The sequence below is a fragment of the Calypte anna genome, chromosome 4A, assembly GCF_003957555.1.
Source record: "Calypte anna isolate BGI_N300 chromosome 4A, bCalAnn1_v1.p, whole genome shotgun sequence".
NCBI lineage: Eukaryota > Metazoa > Chordata > Aves > Apodiformes > Trochilidae > Calypte > Calypte anna.
Genome location: NC_044248.1, coordinates 38230658 through 38255222, shown reverse-complemented (window position 1 = coordinate 38255222; position 24565 = coordinate 38230658). Strand labels below are relative to the sequence as shown.

The window sequence follows — 24565 nt, the reverse complement described above, 5'->3', positions numbered from 1 at the left end:
GTTGGTGTATGATTGGATCTGGCCTCAGGCAGGGGTGATCTGTGGGACTGGATAATGCTCAGAGTTTCTAGCTCCTCCATAAAAATACAACAGTGGAAGGTTTTCTACTAGAGCAGTGACATGAACCCCACTAGCTTTTCCTCTCTGCAGCTTGCTTTTTGCTGCAAAGATTGCTCTGGGATGCTGGTTAAGCTAACACAAACTACCTCTCTTCTTCATTCTGTACTCAGAAAGTGCAGCATTTTACCTGACGTATTTTTTGAAGAGATGAAGTGTAGGGGACAGCTTTTTGGCTGCATTTTTTGTAAGGTAGAGGAGCATCTCTCCCAGATTTCCCCTCAGCTAAGATAGCTTCTCCTCCAGGAGATGCTATTCTGCAAGACTACAAGATGAATCCATGAGGTCCTACTTTGACAGTGATTGGTTTTTGTTTTGTATACCAAACATGCCTCAGAGTGCCTAGAGTACAAGAGTTACCTCTAGCAGAGGTTTGAAGAGCACTCAGTTCGTGGCAGCACCCTCAGTCATCCAGTTATAGCATTTGCCTTGGTCACTTCCTCTGGCAGCAATTTCTTCTCATGCAGTGCTCACCTTAGATGTAAAGGATTACAGTGTTTCCAGGTTTTATAATGGAGATGTTTCCAAAATGTGGTCTGCAAACACGTCAGCTGTCACTGAAAAGTTATCTGATTAGGTTTTGCTGGATTTTACTTTGGAATTTCCACGTTCTTCTAGAATTGATGCTTTTCTTTCACTGAAAAATGCAATCTGGATGAAATCCTACACACTTCAAAACTGGTAGGAGAACTTGTCTGCTTGACAGCAGGCACAGTGCCAATTACAAAGAGAACAGGAAAGGGGTTGACCTAAAGGACTGCAACCCAGCCTCCCCTCCCTCCCCCTAACATCCTGTTCCTTGCCTGAACTTAATGTTCCTGGAATGCACATAGCTCTGTGCTGGGAAGAGTGAGCCATCCATCCATCCAAAGAGCCACAGATGTCACACTGGTAACATGTTTAAAGCCATTTCCAAACAGCCCCTTCCCAGTTGCTTTGGGGATCAGGAAGTCCACGTGCCCACGTTGTGCCAAAAACATTGACTGAAATGGGGGGACCTCAATTCTGAACCCCTCATTCAAGCTGGAAACTGAGCTCAGTCACTCCTGATGGCCATATGGCAGCCACTGGAGTTTTCAGTTAATTATGCTGTGATCTGCATTTGAATTTGAGGCTCTGTGAAACAAAGTTCTCTATCTGCTATCACCTAAGCCATGCAGCCTACCTTGGCCTTTGAAGTTTCTTCTGTGAGGTTTCACTTCCCCATTGTGCATAAAGCAAAGCTGTTATAGAGCCAGAGTCATCCAGCAGCTGCATGTACACCCTTTGTAGATTTTAGTGCTCAAGCAGAAAACTGGATATATTGCAATTAAGGAAGCATTTTCACAGCAGGAACACAAATTCCCCTTATTGGCAGCAAAAGCACAGTAGCAACAACTGAACGAAATGTCACAGTGGTTTGCATTTGCTGTCTCATTCTCAATATCTGTTTTGCAGTTTCTCATAGCTGTAATTTCAGCCTTTTTGGAGACAGCTCTTTTTTTTTTTTTCATGATTTTTTTTTTTAACCTTAAAGGCTTACAAAATATATTTCCAACAAGTAGTGCATGGAGGACAGCATCTTCTTCAGCTGGTAGCTGCTGACATGAAAGTGTACGTTTGAAACCAAATCCAAAAAATCAAGTATCATTCTTGAAAGAGGCACTCAAGTCTCAAGGTGCCTGAAATGCCTTCTGGCTCAATAGCCCATATGAAAGCTGCTTAAGTTTTCTCAGCCTCCCTTGGACACCTTGTGCTGTGTCAAAATCAGTAGTGAGCTTCACAAATGTTTTGTTTCTACTGGCACGTGTGTGTGCCCTTACTATAAACATGGTGTAGGATGTGTGTTTGCTGTCACAATTCCAGGGGAGCTGTGATGTCCCTGTGGCTGTTTGAGGCAATGTGAGCTCAGTGGGGACTGTCACAAGGTGAGTGGTGCCACTGGAACTGGTGGGGGTGGCTATGGAGAACACCAGCTGGAACACAAGTGCTGCTGGGGGACCAGAGGAAAGGCAATCCTGCCAGGTTGGCCAGGCAGGGGTGCAATGATCTCACCTCACGGAATATATTGAGGCAGATCTTTGTCTGCTCTCATCCATTTCCATCTTTTATCTTCTGTAGAATTGAAATCCTGGCTACCAAAGGGCTTTGCCTGGAAGACCTGCTGGTTTTGACAGTTGCTCTCTGGGCTGGGGATAACTTTAGGGCAGGTTGGTGTGGAGGCTGCAATGAGAAACCAGGGTCCAGGACTCACAGCCTGCTGACTTTCCTCTTGAGATTACAAGAGGTGTAAGGAACAGCTCGTACAATCAGGAGGCAAGGATCTAGATGAGCTTGTATCCTTTTCCCATTCTTGGGTTTCTCTTGAAGTGGATGTGCTTCTGCTCTGCCAGTTTCTAAATCAGTCAGCCATACAGTGTGCCAAGAGATTTAAGTGCCTAGTAATGCTAGTAACTTGGTATGGCTAAATTTGTGTCAGCAATTAGCTTCTGTAATAGGTTTTCTTATGTTCGTAATCGTCTGTGTGATTTATGTTCCCTCTGTTAATTTATGCACAGAAGCCTGGCCCAGATTTGCAAATCTTGGTCTCTGCATGATCAGCCTTATCCCAGGCTGCTGCTGGAAACATCCTGCAGCAGCATCTTCAGTAGGGCTGCATCTTCAAGGGACAGCCAGGGCAGCAATTGTGGCTTTTCTTTTCTTGCTGATGGTTCTTGCTTTTCAAGTTGGGTGGCATGTGGCAGGTTCCCTCTGTTAATTAGAACAAATGTGCCAATTATGTTAATGTATCTCTCGATACCAATCAGCCAATAATTAGAAACAACACATCTGTCTCTCACTGGGGAGTGGGATGACAGAAAAGATGCTACAAGGTATGTAGCTCCATCCAGCCACCTTGGATCCTGTCTTTCCTCCTCAGCTGGTCACAGGGGTGGCTCCACTCTTGTGGATGGCTTACCAGCATATCAGTACCACTGGATGTGTAGATCCAGCACGGCTGGTTGGAGCTGTGAGAATTACATCCAGAGGGCTAAGGATCTCTGACCAAAAACTGGCTGACTTTTGGTGTGCTTCACCTTCTCGGCATCTGCAGTCACTGTGAGTAAGGATTGCATTCACTCTACTCACACCTTTACAAATGGGCCTCCTCTTGCTATTCAGTTTGCAAGCACATAAAAACAAATACCTTCTAGAGTGGAAAACTAAAAAAAAAAAAAGAAATGGGAATTTCATACGTGCTTTGTTCCAGGGGACTGGTATGTAAAAAGCCACAGCTTTCCATGGCTTTCATCTCCATGAGGAAACGCTTACCCCATCCTTCATGTCAGTTTGTTATCAATTAAATGATTTATATGATGAAAATGAGAAACTGATGCCTATTCTTTTTCTACATATATGCACAGCTATCCATACATTTATTAATAACAGTTGGAGGGATGTCCCTGATTTAATTGAATAAATAGAGGTAGGTACCTGTGATTCTATGATTCTAAGAACCGTGACTATTGCCAGTCAGATATATCCTCAATATCTAGGTAAAAGAAAACATCTACTCTAGAAAGGTCTTCTCCAGAGAGCTGAAAATGGATCCACAAGGGTGTGATTTGCCGTGACCCTGAGGACAGGCATTTTGAAATGCCCATGGGTGTCCTTCTGTCTGCTGGCCCAGAGGGGTGCAGGTCTCTGGCACATGAATGTCTGGTGCCTCATCAGCCAGCCTGCTTCTGAGGCTGCTGGTTTCTCTAGGGCATCAGTCACCATTATTTGGGCAGCAGAATTAAATTCAGGACAAGTTTCTGCATTGACTGGCTTAACAGCCTGCTTCAGCAAGGGGGCTGCACCTTGGGGAATGACAGGGCGTCAAAAAAGATAGTTGCTTTCACCTTCTGTAATAACAGTTTGCATACTTGTCATTTATAAATCACACTCTCTCATTCCACTTTTGTTCTGTTCTCTTCTGTATGTGACACCTGATCTCTTCCTAAGTGACAGAAAAAAGCCACTCCCAGATGTGCTGGTTACCTCAAAAAAATCTGAGGTTTTGGGGTGCTGAGCACTGTAGTCACCTGCAGCAGAAAAAGTGAGGCCATTAGTGACTGACAAAAAGTACCAACGAAAGTCTTGCTTAAATGTTGTGGTGTGTTTAATTAGTTATCAATTCTACAGGGACTGAGGGAAACAACAGATCTGCTAGAGGGGTGTGCTCCCTTTTGTGTTGCTCTACAGATGGATGAAACATATATGGAAGGAGGCTCCTGTCTCTTGCCAAATCATCCATCAGTTCTTCCCTTCAGAACTGGGGATTTCAGATTTTGCTACATGAACATCTTGACATCATAAAAACCTGGATGCCAGAAGATGACTCAGTTAGAAATGTTATAGTTATCTTGTGAGCGATGAGGTTCAGACATGAACACAGAGTACTGGCAAAACAGATTTTTCAGAAAACAACACATCCTGTTGTTCTGCAAATTTAACATTTTATTGTTAGCAAATTCTGTCAACCATTAGGTGAAAAGGATCTTTCCCCTGAGGGATTTGGCTAAGAGCAGATGCAGTATACTGAATTATACATAGCATCCTTTCTTTCTGATATTGGCAACTCCTGTGTTTATACCATCTTCAGTGTCTTTGCAGGGATGAAAGGGAATTTAATGCTCATAGCTTTAATTTTGTCTAATCAGCTGAGACCCTGAATATGTATGTGCATTTTTTTTGTGGAGAGAGAAAGTGTTACAGAGTACTGAAAAAAAAATAACTTCATGCTTGAGCATGGAGCTTTGTATCGTGTTAAAAGGTGCTGGTTTATGTGCTTGGGTGGGCATGCCCACATTTTGGACTGGGCCTGATGTTCTGATGTCTTCAAAGTGCAGAGCACAGGAAAAGTACAAGTGGATCTGAGGGTGGTGCAGAGCTGTAGCATCTTTTTGGAGTCCTGTCTCCAGGCTGTACTCCATCCCAGAAGTAAATAATGATATTAAAACTCAAGAAAGACATTTTGTTTGTGTGAGAGGCAGGGGTTAAGTGGAAGCCTGCCACTGGGGTGGAAGTAAGGTTCTGATTTGTTATGCAGTTTGGGCTGAATGCAGGTTTGATCTGCAGGTGAGGAAGGAGCTGAATATTGCAGATGGCTAAACAGGAATCTGTCTGTCTTGGTTATACCTGGTACCTATCTAGGGCTCAAGAATGGAAGAAGAAGAATTTTAATCATCATGGCAAGGAAAACCAGGTTATTGACTAGAAGCTTATATCTTCCATGGTACAGCATTTTGGTGACAGAAACACAGCCTCCAAAATTTTATGGTTTGTTTATTTTTTTTCTTCCTTCCCTCTTCCTTGCAGACACATGTTCCCATTTCCACAGCCCTTTTTGCACCCCCAGTTTTAAGCTATAAAGTGTCACTAGTTGAGAGGCTACAACATACTGTGTTGATCTGCTGGGGGAGAAGAGAGTTTAAATTGAGCCTTCCTTGGGGCAGTGGCTTTATATTCACTAGGTTTATGTCTTTGGGAGAAGCTCACCCCTCTTCTTCATCCACCCAAACTGGAGTAGGGGGGATGGAGCTGCTAAATTTGGGGGGCAGGCAGTGGGCAGCTTGAATCCAAGCCCACATCTGCCAGTGCTGGACTTGCAGCATTGGACTCGCTGCATCTGAGCATGAATTGAGGCTTTGATGTTTAATACCGTTCAACATTGGCCATCAGATTTTTTCCCCATGGCTTGGGATGATCTGTACAGCTGTCTCAGGAGGGGGAGAAGGTCACCTGTTGGTTTTGGGGTACACTGATGGTCTTGCATTTCCTCAAAGGTCTCTGAAAAAGTGGGGTTTGTGAGACCAGGTCTTGGCAGTGAGCACCCCATAGGTCCAGAGGGTTGGTTGTCCTTATGTTTTTCTTCCTTTAATTAAATCCTGGGCACAAGCTGAAGTGATCCAGTGACATGAAGGCCCAGCTTTGATCCACCCAGGGTCCTGCTCGTGTCCTTCAGAGCACACTTGGTTCAAATCAAAACAAGCTATTAGATTTGCAGCCAAATCATATTAGAGTGGCTCACAGGAGTCAGTTGGGATATAATAAGGTGTTTCTTAAGGAAGGCAATAAAGAGAGCATTGTCTAGATTAAAAATTGCATATGAAAATATTTTTCTGTGTAACCAAGGAAATTACACAGTATTAAAATAAAATATAGCTTACATAAAGATGAGAGAAAAATAAGCAATGATGTAGTCTTTGTGGTTCTTATTTCATTGCTAACTATCTCTATTTTGTATAATCCTGATTTCAGCAAAGCAATAACATGCATGTACCTGTGAGTGTTTGTAGACTTAAAAACATTGGGATATTTGTAATTTATCAGTGTGACCTACTCTGGTGAGAGCCTCACTGTGTTAGACCCAGGGCAGGTAGATACAGGGTTGCTGTGCTGTTAGCTGCTGGTTAGATAAGATGTACAAAAAGATTGGGTGAGATCTCTGCTGTTCTAGAGTTTCTGATGTTGTAAAGCATTTTTCTGTTTGTGATCATCCCTTCTTTATCCCTTGCCTCAGACTCTCAGAGCATACACCAGCTGTTTGCCTCTGTACAGTAGCTGGCAGTCTTTCAAAATGTGAAGATGCTTTCAAGACAAGGCAAGACAGCTGTTGTGTGGAGTGGTGGGAGGGAGGGGGACCTGACGGGAAGGGTAGGTGTGAAGAGTGTTCTCCCATGTTTCTGCCATGGTATTTTTACTTCAGCTGCACCAAGGGAATCCTTTGTGAAGTGCCTTTGACTGGTAACACTCTATGGGGTGACCTATATGATCCCAAATACTGTGCCCATTGTGGTGTGACCTGCTGCTGACTGACTCTGGCCCTTTGAAACCCCCAGGTGGAGTGGCTGAAGAATGAAGAGGTGATTGATCCCGTGGAAGACAGAAACTTTTACATCACCATTGATCACAACCTTATCATCAAGCAAGCCCGGCTGTCAGACACAGCCAATTACACCTGTGTTGCCAAAAACATTGTGGCCAAAAGGAAAAGCACCACAGCAACAGTGATTGTCTATGGTAAGTGATGCCTTTCCTTGCTACACGTGGATGGACACTCACTCAAGGCAAGCAGTGGGGCAAGAGGAGGGTGTAAAATGACTGTGTGGCAATCTGACTGTGTTCAGTGTCCTGGCTGGTCCATCTGGGCTGCCTGTTGGCTTGCAACTGTGTGCAGAGTTCATTAACAAAAATACTCAGAAAACTGATCAGATATGATGAATTGCGGCTGATGGACAATGGTGTTAAAGAAGGAACAGGGATCTACCCCAACACCTCCTTGAAGAGAAGATGGTTGCTCCTGGTCCAGCTGGAGGCAGTGAGGAGCCATGAGGGAACTTCCTAAGCAGGAGCTTCCAAGGCATTGCTTCCCAACACTTTCATGTTCTTAGTGCTGCCTTTCAGAAATTATTCCATATCTGCATCCACAGTTCTGATCTAATGTTGAGGCTGAGTGTGTTTTGGCAGGGGAGAGGCTGGATGAGATGCCCTCCTGAGGTCTCTTCCAGGCATTGTTGCCCTGCAGCTCTGTCCCACCAGTGCAAGCCATTGCCCCTGCAAAGTTACTGCCTCAATGCATCCCAGACAGGGGTACCCACCAGAACAAAACCTGCTCTGACAATGTGCCAGCTGACTGTCCTGGTGTTCCTTACAATCAGCTTAATTATAGGATAGACAAGTAGGGAAAAAATCCCTATCATTATCCCTGATATTCATTTCATATTCAGGGTAGCAGTTAGATTTAATTGTAAGCAGTTGGTTCCCTGAACTTACAATGAGGGCCTTTTAGTTCAGTTTTTATAGAAAACTGGCTGAATTGAGTTGATTAGCAGTGTTTGTGATATTGAGGGGTGGACTATGCAAGAGCACTGTGTTTTGTAACTGTGATGAATGCAGAAACAAAGATGTAGGCATACTGCAACTCTTCCTCATGCATATACAGATATTTTTTCAACAGTGAAGTCAAGAGACATATGTGTAGGAGAATGTTTTTTTTTATGGCTGTCCATACCCTGGCAATGACATTATTACACAGAGCAGCACAGCTCCTTCTTCATCCCTTCATCTACCCCAGAAACAGAGGCGGGTGAGAAAGAGAGTCAGCATAAATATCTTCCCAAAGATAAACTTATTTCTTAAGTCCAGAATTAAAGTGCATTTAATGGTGGTGGTTCACTCTGAGCAGCTTAAATTTCTGTTGTGGACATGCTTGGACATTCATCTGCACCATCTGTGTCCACAGAGGGATAAGTGAAGTTGGCATGGAATGCTGAAATCACCTTCTTTCTTCTGTGAAAGAAAGGGAAAGAAAATTATCAATTCTTAGGCTAGGCATGGGAGTCTGTCAGCATCTATAGTTGACGTGTACATCTGAGAACACACTAGAATGCAGGTTACCTCCCTTTGGAAAATGGCGCAGCTTTCAGAGCTCAGGTTTCTGTCTGGCAGAGCTGCTAGTACTGTCTGCACCCGCAGGGATTTTGGCCTTACACACACCACCAGGTGCTTAGTGATGTGTTAGGTCCTTTTTCAGGTTAAGGCATGTCACCTGCCAGCTCTAATATTGATAAGATGGTGGTTTTCATTCAGTGTCACCAGTTCTTCGACTTGTCCCATGGCTTCGTGGAGTGCTGTCCATGCACCCGTGTTGGAGACAGGGGTTTGGGTCTGTTCAGTGATGTTTCTCCTGCATTTCCCAGCCATCCCTTGTGAGCATGCAATCCTACTCTTTCTCTCTTGCTTCCCAGTGAATGGAGGATGGTCTACATGGACTGAGTGGTCGGTGTGTAACAGCCGATGTGGGAGAGGCTTCCAGAAGCGCACGAGGACCTGCACCAATCCTGCCCCACTCAATGGCGGTGCCTTCTGCGAGGGGCAGAGTGTCCAGAAAATAGCTTGCACTACCCTTTGCCCAGGTTCAGTATGAACAGTAGCCCTAGATCAATATTTTTTTATCTGTTAGTTACAAAAGCTTCCTCCTCTTTATTAATAAATCCAACATTTCCATGAACAAATACGCGATCAAATTACATAAGTAGATAAAATAGTGAGCATGTTTTATCAAGCAGTAGAGGATTCAGACCCACTTTTGCACACAGCTTGAACTGGTGGCTCAACTCAGGTAATTCAGAGGATTTGGGCAACAATCAGAATCTTCATTTTAGAAGATAAAAGCTGAAAGCTCTGCAAAAGGAGCGGAATTTGAATATAGAAAGTTATAAATATATTTGCAATGTCTGTTCAGTCCAGCTGTCAAAACAAGTGGAGCATCTGGGGTGTGGATGTTAAATTTAAGGCAGGTGTTTACGTGACTTCAAATACAAAGACTTTTAAGCTGGAGGGAATGATGTATGCATATCTTTAAAAAGAGTTTAAATGGAAACTTCTGAAAAATACAAAATTTCTTCAGGCCACGCAGGATGGCTTCTCCATGACAGAAGTTTTACCTTCTGTCCTACTGTTCAGTCAATAAAATCAGTGTTTCTAGAGTTGTCTTCAGCTTATTAAGTTTGGCAATCCAGCTGCAGGTCATAATGGTGGGTGAGACTTAAAAGCTGAAATTTCATCTCTGGTCACTATTTGAAGTGACAAACTCCTATCTTAGGCTGTGTCACTGGGAAAATTTCATAGTTTGTTCTTTGGCCATTCAATTCGGTGCTTTTGAAAATAATTTGTAGTAATTTTGAAAGGTGCCAAACTCATTCCTGATTCTGCTCATGTGAAAATATATCAGTGGCTCTAGATATTTCATTTAATAGAAAACATTTAACATTAAAGGCCTGCCTACTGAAGAAGAATTTCTAGCAAAGTTTAACCAGTGTTAAAAAAATGCCAAAAAAACCCCCAAAACCCAAAAAACAGACATCACAGATGCCTTACCTGTTTATTTTCTTGTACACTTGAGCACTTCACAAAGTGTAAGCTTCACAAAAAGGAGGGGAAGGACCAGAAATGAGGCCAGGGCAGAGAGAAAGGAGAGAAGGAATGAATAGACATTCACCAGGACTATAGGAAGGGCAGATGGATGATCCTTCTGCCTTAATGGGTTTGTCCTGAACTTACAGGCTGGCTGGTGTTGAGACATGCATTGCTTTTGCTCCATCTCACTTTTCTGGACCCCTTAATAAGTCTTGTCCTTTCTTGTCTCAGTGGATGGAAAGTGGACATCCTGGAGCAAGTGGTCCACCTGCGGCACAGAGTGCACCCACTGGCGCCGGAGGGAGTGCACAGCGCCGGCACCGAAGAACGGGGGCAAGGACTGTGAGGGGCTGGTCCTGCAGTCTAAGAACTGCACTGATGGGCTCTGCATGCAGGGTAAGTGCCACTGTGACACCTCGGGGGGCTGGGGTGTATTGTAGCTGCAGAAAAACTTACAGTATGTCTGTATTGTAGAATGTCTGTAGAATCGTTTGTAGAATGGAGGAGTGGGTTGATAGAGTGGATAACCCCACTCTTCTTCTCTGAAGGTTAAGCTGCCACTGTCTGAGGTTTAGGAAGTTGAGCAATGAAGAATTAGAAGGTCTCATAACAGAGCCCTCTCCTCCTTGCTCTCCTCACCATGTCCCCCTTCTCTCTGATACTGGCTCAGCATTTGTCTAGAGAATCTTGGCGGTAGCATGTGGGGCAATGCAAATGAAAAGAAAAGGGTTTGAGGCAAAGCTGGCATTTTCAAAGAGTAAACTTGATAAAGCAGACCAGCTTTTGGCTTCTTATTGTGAGAAATGGTGGGTGAATGTCTTTCTACACATATTGGTTATGCCTCTTTTTGAACCCTTCAATAGAAAGAGGTACCCTGGATCTATGAAGTGCCTGTGCAAATTTCATAGTTACCAGCATGCTGCAGCCTCGTGAAGATCAGCTCAGTCTGTTCTGCCTGCACCTGTTCACACCATGTTTCTGCCTTTCTGATGAGTAAGAGCAAGAAGTAAAAAATAAGGATTTTAGTGTGATTCTGACATATGCTGACAATTAGTCTTTTCTGTACCCCATCTCTTCTCAATAATGATGTCTTCTCTGTTTTGCTGGTGCATTGAAACTTCCTTTCTTGTTTGCTTAGCACAACAACCTGGGCCAAAATCCTCACATATATCTCTCTGCTCTTCCTTCATCCTGTTGCTCTGCAGTACTTCTCTATTGAGCCTCAGCTCTCCATTGCTGTAACTAATCAGTATCTCTGTGTCCAGATGATAAAATACTTCAAGTTCTCTCACAAAGAGGTCAGGAATTTTTATTCTGTGAGGCAGGCTACTTTTGATTGAAACAGTCATGATGAGAGAAAAGTGACACTACTAAGTAATAAATAGAAATAAAAGAAATTAAAATTCTTGAATGAGTGCTACATAGGTGTGTACTGTGCTGGCAGCCATCTCTGAACTACCCTATGGTACAGCATGGCCATTTGCTCTGAGCTTTCCCAAGCTGCTTCAGTGTGGCTTGCACAAACACTTTCATCCCTTTCAAGACTATTAATCAATGTCAGCAGGGTATAAAGCTGTAATTCCTGAAAATGTTTGTCTTTATGAGGAAGACAAAAAAATAGTGGGATTCAGAGGTCTTCTTTTTCTTTTCTAAAGAGAAAAAAAAAATCCAGCCATGTCTTCCTATATAACACCTTGCTGACTTTTATAGTAGGGAGGCTAATATACCCCTAGCTCCAGTGGTGTGAATAAGTCATTATGGTAAATTAGAAAGAAAATATACATTTCCTCTTATGGAAGAACTCTTCACTGTCAGGTTATATTTAGACAGGTGTATGTCATCTTTGTGTATGTGCATAAAGAGAGCCATTTAAGCAAAAATCTTGAGGGAAAGTAGATATAATGGCACGGTGGAATAAAAGCCCTGTAGGGATCTCGTTTATCTGTTGATGCTATATTGCATTTTATTTGTAAAAGTGGATGCTGAGTATAAAGCAGAGGTCTCCAGCAGGAGAGAATGAGGCTGCTGTGAATCCTATTCTTCTTCATATATATGTATATAAAAAATGGTAATGAAAAATAAACAGGCATGTATTGACCTGCTTGGCTCTAGAGGCTGTGATCATCCTTCAGTGTTGGAATTTAATGGCAATATTTTAATAGTGTCTTTCTAGTCACAGGGTTGCATATACCTGTAAAACTTACAATCCTGCTCCCTGATCCATCACTGCTGTGAAGATTGATTTGCTGTACTTGGTGGCTGTGTGCCTGCTGCTCTTTCTCTCTTTTTTCTTTCTTCTCCTCAGCTTATGCAAAAGCAGTCTGAACACTTACATTTTTGCCAGTGTGGATCTAGCTAGATTCATAGCAAGTCTGCCTGCTGAGCTAAGAAGAAACACAGGATTCCTTTAATTCCTAAAACACCATGATGCTTTCCATGTGATTTGAGGCTGGTGGGGACTGGTTGGCACTAATGTTTCTCTTAGCCTGGGAACCCTGTGGATCCATAGCAGACTTTTCCAAAGCCTTTATGCCAGTGGGTCTCTCATGGCACAGGTAATAGCCTGACAGCACAACCACCTCCCTCTGTGTCCATAGTCCTCTGGGAGATGTGTTGGCCAGTTTCTCAGCTGTTCCCTAGCCAAATCTTGCTTCTGGGTGCCATGGTGCTTCCTCCTTAGTGTCCCTCTTTAGTGAGAGCTTGAAGCTTGACTTTAGCACCATGGGTGTAGTTGACAGATTATAGACTGACCCTCTTACCAGGAGTCACTAGGCTGTTGCTTTGACAAAAACCCACTTGCAAATATATATATCTCTATATAGCTGTACATAATAGGCATCCTGGAAAATGTTGGATTGAATGAGTCTAATTTACAAGCCCTTTTTCTTCCAGTCTGTTATTCACTACAGTAGCATCAGCTGGATAAATCAATAAGCTCTTTCATCAGACTGCCTCCACTCCAGCAAAGCACAGCAGTCTACACCACTATTGATTTTCTGGGGATAAAAACTGTGGAGCTTTCTCCATCCCTTGTAATTACAATATTTTACACCTAAAGCTGTAGTTTGTGCTTACCACTAACTGTGGCATTTCTTGGGCAACTCTGCTGTCACATTTATTCAGACTAATGATCTTGGGAGTACACACATATATTCCCTTATCCCATAGTTAGTATTTTTCTGTTAACATGAAAGGTTGAACAGTCATTAAACTAGAGAGCCTGCAGAGAACCTGCTGCCTAGAGAAAGGCAGCAGGTTGAATTGAAGAGGAAATGAAGCTCTAGTGAAAATTTGGGGTGATCATTACTATCTTAAGTTTCCAAATACACAATATTTCCTAGCAGGTCCCATCATAACAATTTTGTAATTCCCGTAATGGCATTAATATGATTTTCTGGAACAAAATACACTGTAGGTGTAAGAAGAGTTGTCTGGTTACCACCCACACTACTTGCATTATTGCCTTCATAGTTGTTTCCCATATGAAGTATGAGGACCGTGGTAAATACTTCACTGCAAGGAACAACACTTAAAGGCACAAACTGTATCTCACAGGGGATTGCTCTGAACTGTAACACTGCAACTAGCCCTCCACTCATCCTGCCTAATGACTTTGGTGGGTGTTCTGTGTGGGGACTAGGAAAGCAAAGCACTCCACTACTCACAGAATCACTTAGGTTGGAAGGGACCTCTGAGATCATCAAATCCAACCCTTAATCCACTACCACTGTGGTTCCCAGACCATGGCACTGAGTGCCACATTCAGTCTTTTCTTAAAAACCTCCAGGGATTGAGAACCAACCACCTCCATGGGCAGCACATTCCAATGCCTGACCACCCTCTCGGGAAAGAATTTCTTCCTAATATCCAACCTAAATCTCCCCTGGCAGAGCTTAAGTCCATGCCCTCTTGTCTTACTGGTAGCTGCTTGGGAGAAGAGCCCAACCCCACCCTGGCTCCAACCTCCTTTCAGGGAGTTCTAGAGAGTGATGAGGTCTCCCCTGAGCCTCCTCTTCTCCAGACTGAACACCCTCAGCTCCCTCAGACATTCCACAAGCTTCACCACAAGTAATTCCCTTCATTATATTTAATATGCATGAAAGCAAATACATTTTAAGCAAAGTATGAGGGGAAATGTTCTCTGTGCCCAGTCTGGGATGACCACAAGATCATGTGTGTGGTACCAAACAGATGCTAAAAGTCCCTGGTGGACCAAACACACTGATTTGCATTATGTACAAAATGCTGCTGGTAATCAGGAAGAGGTGGGCAAGCTATGAAGATAGTTAGCTATGTTCCATGGTTACCTTAAAGGCTTGTTACATGAGGTGTGATGTCCATCTGTCATTCTCAGAGCACGTCATTGTAGCAAGACGAACCTCTTTTAGGGCACAGCGCTTCAAGGTCCAACCAGGTGTTCCAGCAGAGACTCACAAATAGTGCTCTGAGCCTGTAGCCCTCAGGGCTGACTAGCCTGGATCAGTGCTGTTCCTCCAAGAGCAACTGACCTCTCTGCTGGCTTGCTCAGAAGTGAGCTGAGCCTATGCTTCAAGCCTCACCTTTTATTGGCCCCCTAATCCTGCTCATGCGCAGTTGGGGCCCGCCCTAATCAGGCACAGGTGGGCTTAACACAAGCTCATGCCCACTGCCTGGTAGTCAGTGGCACCTGGTTGCCTCATTTCACTACACGTCATCTGTCTCCTTTCTGCTGAGCATCTGAAGTGACAGTGTCCAGATCCTTATTCTCCAAAGTACACAAAGTCCATAGGCTTGGTGGTGAGGTTGGTGCCTGTGCATGCTGGTCCAGCTCTGGTCTTTCCTTAAACCATGCCTGTGATGCACAGGGTTGGCACTAGTACAGGCAGAGAGAGACAACCAGTCCCTCCAACCCTCCCGTACTGATGGAGTAGCAGTAGTAAACATCAGCCCGGCTGGCAGCAAAGTCTTGTGGCTTTTATTATTTTTTTTTTAAATTGGTTGGAAACAGAAGTGCTGAGGTACTAACAGGCTGACTCCTGTTCTCACCTCTGCTGTCAGAGTGGTTCCAAAGAATGTTTATCAATATGGTGATAGATGCTATTTAAATATAAATATAAATAAGTATAAAATAACCAGTGCCCCTTCCAAGCTCACTTACAGCTTCAGCAGACCACTGTGGCTTTTCACAAAAGGCCAGCTAAGTTGTGCTTTCAATTTTTTCCAGAACACTGGGCCAGCTATCTTACAGCAGCAAGGTAATACCAAAGCACATTGTCACTTGAGGACTGTGGATTATATAGTTACATAAAACAGCTCTGCTGCTCTGTGTAGTGAAAACTGTTCACTATATACAGTCTTACAACATGGAATACAAATCCATCATTGAATAGGGCCAAAAGGAAATTTCCACTTGTAACTCATTGCCAAGAGCCATCAGATCCAATGCAGACTTTTTCTTTGTTGCTTTGAGTTTACATAAATGAGCTTGAAAAGACTGACATGTGCTTCTGCCAGTTAAAGAATGGAAGAAAAGATTCAAAACACCTTCACTCATCATTACAGAGAATACTCTGGACTAACTCTCAGGTCAGTTTGGTTCTCTCCATGCATGTAGCTTAAGTTCTTGGAACTACAAAGAGCTGAAACACCATGTGAGAAAAAGGTACCTGTATCATGGTGAACATGTTCTTATCAGACTTGTAATTCTATTCCTTGTTGAAAAAAGTCTACTTTCTAACTGAGAGTGAATTGATGTGAAATGATGATGGCAAATCTGTATTTGCCGAGCACTTTGAAATGCTCATCTGGAAGGCAGTATGAAGTTCATAAGGTTTCCCCTTAAAATGATAGTGACTAAGAGAGTGAAAAAGAGGCTGTGCTTGTGCACAGAGTTGTTAACTGCTGCCCTTTTCCAGCCTCATGCCTGTTTATACACAAATCCCTAGTAGAGAGCAAGATTAACCTGATTCTAACATCTCTTTCTTCCCAGAACATACGTATTCTGCATGCGCCCTGCTTGTTTAGTGTACCATGCCAGAACCTCTGGTGGAATAAGTACTCATTTCCCTTTTTGGCTTGTTTTGAAAGCAGGCATTCAGGGAAGAATTAGAGGGCAGAGCAGTTTGATGAGGACCTCTGGTCTTCCAGAGCAGATTAGTGTGCAAAGAGCAGGCTCCAGGAGGTAAGCAAAGCTCTCTCAAGGGAGGCTGCAGCAGAAGCCCATGTGTGCAGAGGAGTTAAATAAAACCTTTTATTAAGAACATGTGAGTCAATAGAGAAGTTTTAATACTTTCAGTCTGTCAGCATAATCATTTAGCCACCTGCCCTCTTTCACCATGTCCTTGCAGAGGGTGTTTCATTCATTTGAAGAACTCTTATCATCTGTTCCTAGAGGAAGTTTGCTTTTAAATTGTTATTTGATATGATGTGGTATTCTCTTTTTAACCCAACTACTAGGTAATGATGTGGCAGCCAAGGGAGTTCATGCAGGTATCTCATCTTTATTTTTATTGTAGCAACATGAGAAATCCCCAGCTGAGAAGCATCCATGCTCTGCTGGGCTCTCTGCAGCTGCGAGAGCTCTTACCTAGAAAACTTACTGCTCAGAACAGATAAAAGCATTGAGAGAAAACAGGAGTGCAGAGCCACAAGCAGAACCCAGGACACTGAAATAGCTGTATCTTACCCCAGTTAGTTCAGAAAGAGACAAGTCCACATTAATAAATAATAATAATAAAGATCTCTAGGCTGTTTTGAAAAATCTCAGCAAATTCAAAAATATTACAGCAGTGCAGAGATGATAAAAAAATCCAACTTTGTCTATCTGTAGTTTTCATTCTCTTTAATAATTACTGAGATGAAAGAAAAAATGCAAGTCTTACTGATACATTCACTTCATTGTGGGAAAAACCCTGAGCCAGACAGTGACAATTACAAGTGTTTACATTTTCCTTACCATGCACAAAGGAGGGTATATATAATAATTTTTTGCTTTCCTGGCAGGTTGTCAGGCAGAGCAAGATTATTTGAGCAACCCAAAGGCTCATCAAGGAGTCAGCAACAAGAGCAGGAGTAAAACTTAGTGCACTCTATTTCTAAATTCATGTTCTACACAAAGGACTAACAAAAACATTGGCAGCATCCTTATATGAAAACTCATGTTGGGGAGAGAAGTATCTGTATTTTGGGAGATGAATGCTGAGCTGCTCTGGTTCTGGAGTCTCAGGGATATTTTTAGTTTACAAGCCAGAAAGCCAGAGTACCAGTTCTCTTACCCGTGAGCATATAGACCTGCCAGAGGTTTTGACACATGTGGCTGAACATCCATGCAGATAATTCATGCTTCCCATAAGCCTTTTTTCCAGCAGTCCTAAAAGTTTCTATTCCCTTATCTGGATCCTCTTCCAGCTCTCCCTCACTTCATCTGTCATGTGTCCTGTCTTCAGTGCTGCCCCATGTCCTTATCTCAGCCCTCCCTGTGGCCCATTGGTTCTCTCTGCAAACCTCAGGCAGCCTGTTAACCCTTCAGTCATTGCAGATGTGGAATTTGCAAATACACAACCTAGCAAATTTTGATGCTAGACGTGTTTACTTTTACTGTCAAATATGCATAACAAGCCCTATGTTAATATCCTGTCCCTCTAATATCCCAAAGACTGACAGAAGGTCAAAGTCCTTAGCTGTAAAAGACTATAATGTTAGATTGTATAATGTTGAATATGCCTTTTCTAATCCACATCAAATTTTAGCATCAAATTACCCACCTTCCCCCATATAGATATAAAGATAACATGCATGTTTAAACTCAGGCAAAACCTTTCTAACAATGTTAACAAAATGTCAAGAAGCTAATTTAAAATGAAAACGGTTGTAATCTTAATTATAGAATATTTAAAACTCCTCTTGAAGGACAGAACAAGAGAGGCTCCCCGTTTAACCTGCATGATTAGGAAAGGTCTGAAGTAACACCCAAATAAATAACCAGTCTCAAAACTTCAAGCTCCCTGTTTATTAGCCCGCCCTGACCATGCCAATAATTAGTCATGTAGAAGGAAAATAAATGACTGTGCATTATCTCTGGGGTGCATGATATCATATCTGACCTTCAGCATCATTACTGCTGTCTTGAGGGTCTTTCTTTAGCACAGCAAATATAAGAGGAAGCTGTGCACATTCTCTCCATGAGTATTTTGCAGCTACAGGGACTTCATATTTTCATTTTGGGACTGGTTTTGGGGGTTTGTTGTTTGTTTTTTTTTTCTTTTAACTAATAAGATATAAGATAATCACATCTTTATGTGCCAGTATTCATGGGAAATAGCAAGATAAACAAATAAGAGCAACTACAATTCAATGATTATTGTTAATATTTCTCCCATGTTAAATCTGCATTAGCAACACACTAAGTGATCATGGAGCCTTACACCACAGAGCAAGAATACAAGATTTACTCTAAAGTTGTAGCATTAAGTCTGCCCCCTTGTAGAAAGAAAAGTGCAGTTGTAGTCTTCAGACCTTGGGACTTGCACAAAGTAATTTAAAATTCCTGAATGTCAAGTTAAGTCTCCTAAATTCCTTCTCCTAACATGAGACTATGTGACTGTCCTTTGTGAGCCTCTGCACACTGCATTGATGATCTGGAATTTTGCTTTAAAATGATGGGGAAACTCAGCAACCTGGTGATAGCTGTAGGATTGCTGAGGGAACTAGGTAAGGCAAAAGAAGGCATAAGAAACAGGAGTAGTAACACTAGGTCACTGCTACAGTCAATCACAGCACTGCAAAGATTGCAGGGGAATGTGTCTTTTTTCTTCTTTGTCTCAAAAATGTCTCTTTATATAGGAATTAATAATTTAGAATTGCTGGATGTCTCTTCCTAGGAGTGCAGTTTTACAAAATCTGAAACTGGGACGACTTTGAACTGGTATTTTACAGGAAAAGGGACTCTAAAATCAACAGAAACAAGCCAAAATTAATAATAAATTATTAGGGTTCTTAACCCAATTTTATTCAACGTTTTCAGGATAATTTCTCAGGCTGATAATAGAAAGTTTAGCCAAACCCAAAGATTTTAAATAATATTCTGAGCCACTAGAGGTGAGGAAAAGAGGAACAGAATTAATATTGAAAGAAGACTTATTCATAAGAATTAAGAAAAGAGGCAGTTGGGTGCATGTTATTTGGGACTGATACAGAAAAAATTACTGAAAATCAAATACTAAATACTAAATAAATACTAAATGTTAAACACTGAATCTCATCTGCCATGTATGTATGACAGAGAAATGAAGGGTTGTTCCTGTAGACTCTCATGTCACAATATATGTACCACACACCTACTTTTAATCATCTAATAACAGCTTCCTTCTGGTTTTAGACATCTACATGTGAGAATTAATCTCTGTTCATCTGTCCCTTATAGCTCTGTGCTTTAGAGCCTGTTGTGAGCAAGAGCTTATTCCTACTTCAGTGTCACTACACTGCCTAAAACCATCAAAGCAGAGAAAGAGAGCCAGCAGCTTAATGTGTGCCCTCTTCTTTTTTCATGGGCAATTTAAGGATTTTGAATTTGGAGACAAGAGGGGAAAAAAAAGCACTGTTACAGTAAGTGATGCTCAACCTGTTGAGTTCATTGCAACAAGATCATAGAACCATAGAATGGTTTGGGTTGGAGATGTTACTGAGATATGCCATGTGGCTTGGCTTTCAAAAGGGCCACCTAATTATGCCCTTTGAAACTGCTACATGGAGGGTAAAGAGCATTTATAGGTTAGAAGCAAGTGGTGGCAGATTAAAATATGATGCATTAAGGAAAGAAGCAGTCATGGTGTGTTTTATGCAAGCTTTACTTTATTTAAGTACATGTCTCCAGCTCTCCCTGACCTTGCTACAGTCTCAAAATATCTATTAATTGTGACCTCAGCAGCTAGTGGTGTAAAGCAATTTCTTTGCAGGATAATAGTAAATATTTTTGCAAATATGACCCAAACTGGATCAGATCTAGTAAATAAGTGCCCAGAAAGTTCACCTACAGCTACTCTACCATTTTACCTACTTATGTGCTGGGAAGAGAGAAAGTAGAAAGAAACTGGGAATTTTTCTTTCTCTGATGTGAATCTTTTCTGCAAGCAATAGAATAAAACATTTTCATAACTGATAAATTCACTCTAAAATTGATACTTAATTATACAAATTCAGCCTGACTATAAAACCAGCAATACCTACTGAAGGACCAAAAAGGAGAGCTAATTACAGTGTTCCTTCTGCATGAAGCTGTGACCTAGTATTTTACACTACAGGACTAAAAGTTGTCTTTAAAATATGCCAGTTTGCAGGCCTAGGCAGCATATTCCCAGAGTTTTCTAGGTAAAATCTAACAGGATTTCAGGATGCCCATAGTCATGACAGTGTTCCCAGCCTGAGCACCATGTGTGTATATGTATGGCTATGCTGAGGGGTAGATTCCTCCCCAGCAGAAAAAAAAAAAAAAAAGACAGAAAAGTTGTTTTGTTGGCTTTTTGGTGATGCTGTTTCAGTTTCAGCCTCAAGGGAGGCAGTGCCATCATCTGTGCACAGTTATCTTTCTTGGTACAAGGCTTATCTACTCCTCCCAAAGAAAACTGCAGCAGATTAATCCATGCTGTGTAAAATTCATGCTGTTTGTAAAAACTCACAGCCTAAGGCAGAGGAGCCCACACGGGCAGATAGGCTGAGGGCCATCCAGCCACAGAGACTTTTTAGTCTCCTGTGGTCTCTGGCACAAATGTGTTTCCAGAAGGTCAGAACAAGGCATGTGGGACCCAAAATGCTCAGGCTGTACTTCCAGCATTTGATGATTATCTGCCCTCACTAACTGCACTGAACTAATTAAATGAGCTTCAAAATCTACTTAGTTAAATGAACACAATTCCCTAAATCAGTGCAAGTGAGACTGAGACTGATACAGAAATTCAGTGAAATTAAATTGATAAAAAGCCTGCTAAAGTCTTTTCTATATACCAACACTGGATGATCTTTCCAGTACATTCTGACATATTCACCCTTTGCTTTTCCCAGTGTGTTACATCATTATGAAGGTGCTTAATTGATCTTCGCATGCTTTATAGAAAAAAAATGGGCAATACCTACATAATGCACCTTTATAATGATACATCTGCACTTGTACAAAAGATTTGTGCTAGTGCAATTACTTTAATTTAAAAAAAGCCCACCTTTAATACTTAGCAGGAGTGTTTCCACAGGAGCAAAAAATGTATCTAGGAGCCTAAAGTGGAATATAAAGTACAATGGATGGAGAAATATCTACTTAATTAAAGCCTTTTTATTGAATGCATTTACCATGCAATTATAGTGGTGCAATTTCTGTGCATTAACCCAAGCCTCCCACTGATTCTCCAGGTATTACATAGGGTGAGGTACTTGTAAAATGAGGGAAATAAATACCCACTTTTTGTAAGCCTCTGAGAGCCTGAAACAGAAGGACAATCTGTGCAAGGGTTGAGTGTGATTAATACTATTTTACGCATCCAGCAGCAAGTTAAGACAATAAAACATTAAAAGCCCCCTTGAAAATCTACATTTCCCACCAAGCTGTAGGAAGAATTAAATGACTTTTCTCAAAGTGAGTAGCTCATTGTGAAAGCAGCTGCTCCGAGTGTGAGTCAGCAGCCTCTGCAGCCTTCCCAGAGTCAACCCCCCTGGCACCTTTCTAAATTCCCCCTCGTTAAAAATCTGGATGATCTTGGTGTAAGTCCCTCAGGTAGTTGCCAAGCAGCGCTGTTAATACAAAGAGGGGGGAAAAAAAGAGAAAAAAACAAGAAAAAAACCTCACAAGAAAATGATCTCTTTTCATTGCAGTTATTTTGAAGAGAGCAGGGAAGTAATTCTTCATTATTTGAGTTACTAATCCCATCAGCTTGGCATCATTATCTGATGGAAATGTCCTTTCTCACTGTTTGAAGGCACAGTCAGAGACCAGTGTGAAAGCCAAATTTCTAAAGAAATGCCAGTGCTCTTGTTCCTCTTGGGAACAGGGCAATATCTCTACCTCCTGCCCAGCCACCACCACCAGAGCACGATGGCAAACTTTTCCTTCACCACCTTTTGAAGAGCAGTTTATTGACAAAGGAATGTTTAAAAGTAGTTTTGTTCTAAAAAAAATGTCCTGCTCAAATGGCAGAAGGTGTCTGTAGCTGCCATGTTAGGGTGATCTCTGACTAATGGGCTTAATTTGCAAGTGCAAATGGAGCTGATGTTTGACCAGTGGAGGCCTGGGACTGCCAGCTTGGATGCTGAAACCCAAAGTAAGGTGTCTTCTAGCTTCAGCCAGGGTAACCTTCCCACATAATGTGAGCTAACACATTATGGCTAAGACTAGCTTGTCTTCAATAATGCTGTCACCTCAACAAGGTGACACCTTCATCATGTGTGGCCACCTATCCATCTACAGTGAGGCTGGTCAGCTGCAACTGTTGTCCCTTAAAAAAAAAATGGCATGCCCATGACTCTTTACCAGGGCACCTCACTCAGTAGCCCTTCCACCTGTCCTATTTTGGCCAAGCATTCCTGTAAAAAGCTCTTGTTTTTAGGTTGAAAATGTGTCCCCTCAGACGCTTGCGCAAGCTGGGCAACGCTTGCATGGAAACAGCTGGCTAGAGTTGGTTCTGTAACACAAGAGAATAAAATCAGGCTTTCTGTACTCAGCATGTTGTTTTGCAAGACTAGTGGAAGCATCAATCAGTATCCTTGCCTCTTTCTCCTGTTTATAATAGATGTGCCTTCAAATAGATACACAAAACATCTCTGTCAAAGAAATTGGTGTCACTGTAGTGTAGCTGCAGGGATGCTCTCTGTAGTTACCACTAAGAGAATCTATGCAAACTTGTAAGATGCAAATAAGCATTTGTGACAAAGAGGCTCTATGAAGAGGTTACAGTGAGGACCACACTTGTTTACTTTGCTGAAAAGACTTGAATTTACATTTTCCCAGGGAAGAATGTTTTCCATAATATCACAGCTAATCCAGTCCTTTATGACTGCCGCATGGCAGGAATGTGCAGCCTTGAATGCAACACTTGCCAGCTGAAATAGTAGAATCATAGAATGGCTTGGGTTGGAAGGGACCTTAAAGATCCTCTAGCTTCACGAGCATGGGCAGGGATACCTCTCACTAGACCAGGTTGCTCAAGGCCCCATCCAACTTGGCCCTGAATACTTCCAGGAATGGGGCAGCCACAGCTTCCCTTGCCAACCTGTGCCAGTGTCTCACCACCCTCATGGTGAAGAATTTCTTCCCAATGTCTAACTAGATCTGCCCTCTTTCAGTTTGAAGCCATTATCTCCTGTCCTATTGCTACATGCCCTTAAAAAGTTCTTTCCAACTGTCCTGGTTTGAGAGACCAGGGTAGAATAAAGCTCCCTGGGACACCCCCAGAAACTACCAGCCAGTAAATATGCCATGGTCTGGGAACCACAGTGGTAGTGGACCAAGGGTTGGACTTGATGATCTCGGAGGCCCTTTCCAACCTGGCTGATTCTGTGATTTTCCCCTGGTAGGGTAGTGGGGAATAACAGAGAGAATCTCTTAGTGTCTAGTTACAATCCAAAACCATGACACCATCTTTCTTGAACTGCAGTGTAAGGAGAGGAATAGCCTTTCCAGCTCTTCATAGGTGAGCTTGAGCTCCATGCGTGATGCAGATTCAGGAGATACCTGCTGCACCATGCCAGATCTCCTGAGAACATGCTGGGGCTTGTGAAGTGCAAGAAGAGGTCCTAAGAATTCCCAGTTAATTTGAATATGAAGCAAAAAGGCATTTGAAGACGCAGCAAGCCTAAAAATCCACCTGCCCTTATTCCTCATATTTTCTGCTGGCTGCCTCTTAGAATCCAGAGACATCTTGCCAAAGGAAATAAGGGGCATGAAGCTATAGCTGAAATTTAATTTGACTAATTATGGGCCTCAGTATTCATCTGGGGGTAAGTGAAGGGTATGATACTGTAAATTCATGCCCAGATCATTGCTGAGCACTCACTCAAGCCCTCAGAAGTTGCTTGCCTGACTTACTATGGGCAGTACCTGGAGTACACTAGCAGAAGTAGGAAGCACGTATTACAAAGATTGAGTATGCATGTTGAGACTACACATAGGTGAACTTGCCTCTAAGCACCAAATAAGTGAATATAAGAACATAATATTTCTAAAAGCAATTATAAGACTGGAATAATTTCTGTGAAATAAAGTTTTAAATAGATATTACAGGCAATCTAGTCTGTCCCATGATGCCTGAGAAAAAAAAATCATCCAAAAGCAGCTCTTCTTGCTCTGGTATTTCAGTTAAAGTAGCATTTATGCCATAGATAATGTCTGGAAAGTTCAGGGGGCTGTATGTCTGTACCTGTGGTTGGGATAGACTCTATCTTCATTAGCAAGCAGTTGCAGCCAAGCAGGAAGAGCTATGTAAAGCACAACAGATGCTGAGCATCCAAATTCAGCATTTCTGGGAGCTGGGGATTATTATTCTGGGCTGCCTGTGATTAAATCCTA

The 24565-nt window shown here is 42.3% G+C and overlaps 1 protein-coding gene across 2 annotated transcripts in view; it reads left to right on the top strand.

Annotated features, from left to right (window-relative positions):
* Positions 1-24565, top strand: part of UNC5C (unc-5 netrin receptor C) — a 245051-nt gene that overhangs the window by 192942 nt on the left and 27544 nt on the right. For both annotated transcript variants that reach the window (XM_008499602.2, XM_030449670.1), the window contains exons 5-7: positions 6963-7143; positions 8871-9038; positions 10273-10437. In XM_008499602.2, coding sequence (XP_008497824.1) covers positions 6963-7143; positions 8871-9038; positions 10273-10437 — 514 coding nt within the window. The remainder of the gene's footprint in view (positions 1-6962; positions 7144-8870; positions 9039-10272; positions 10438-24565) is intronic.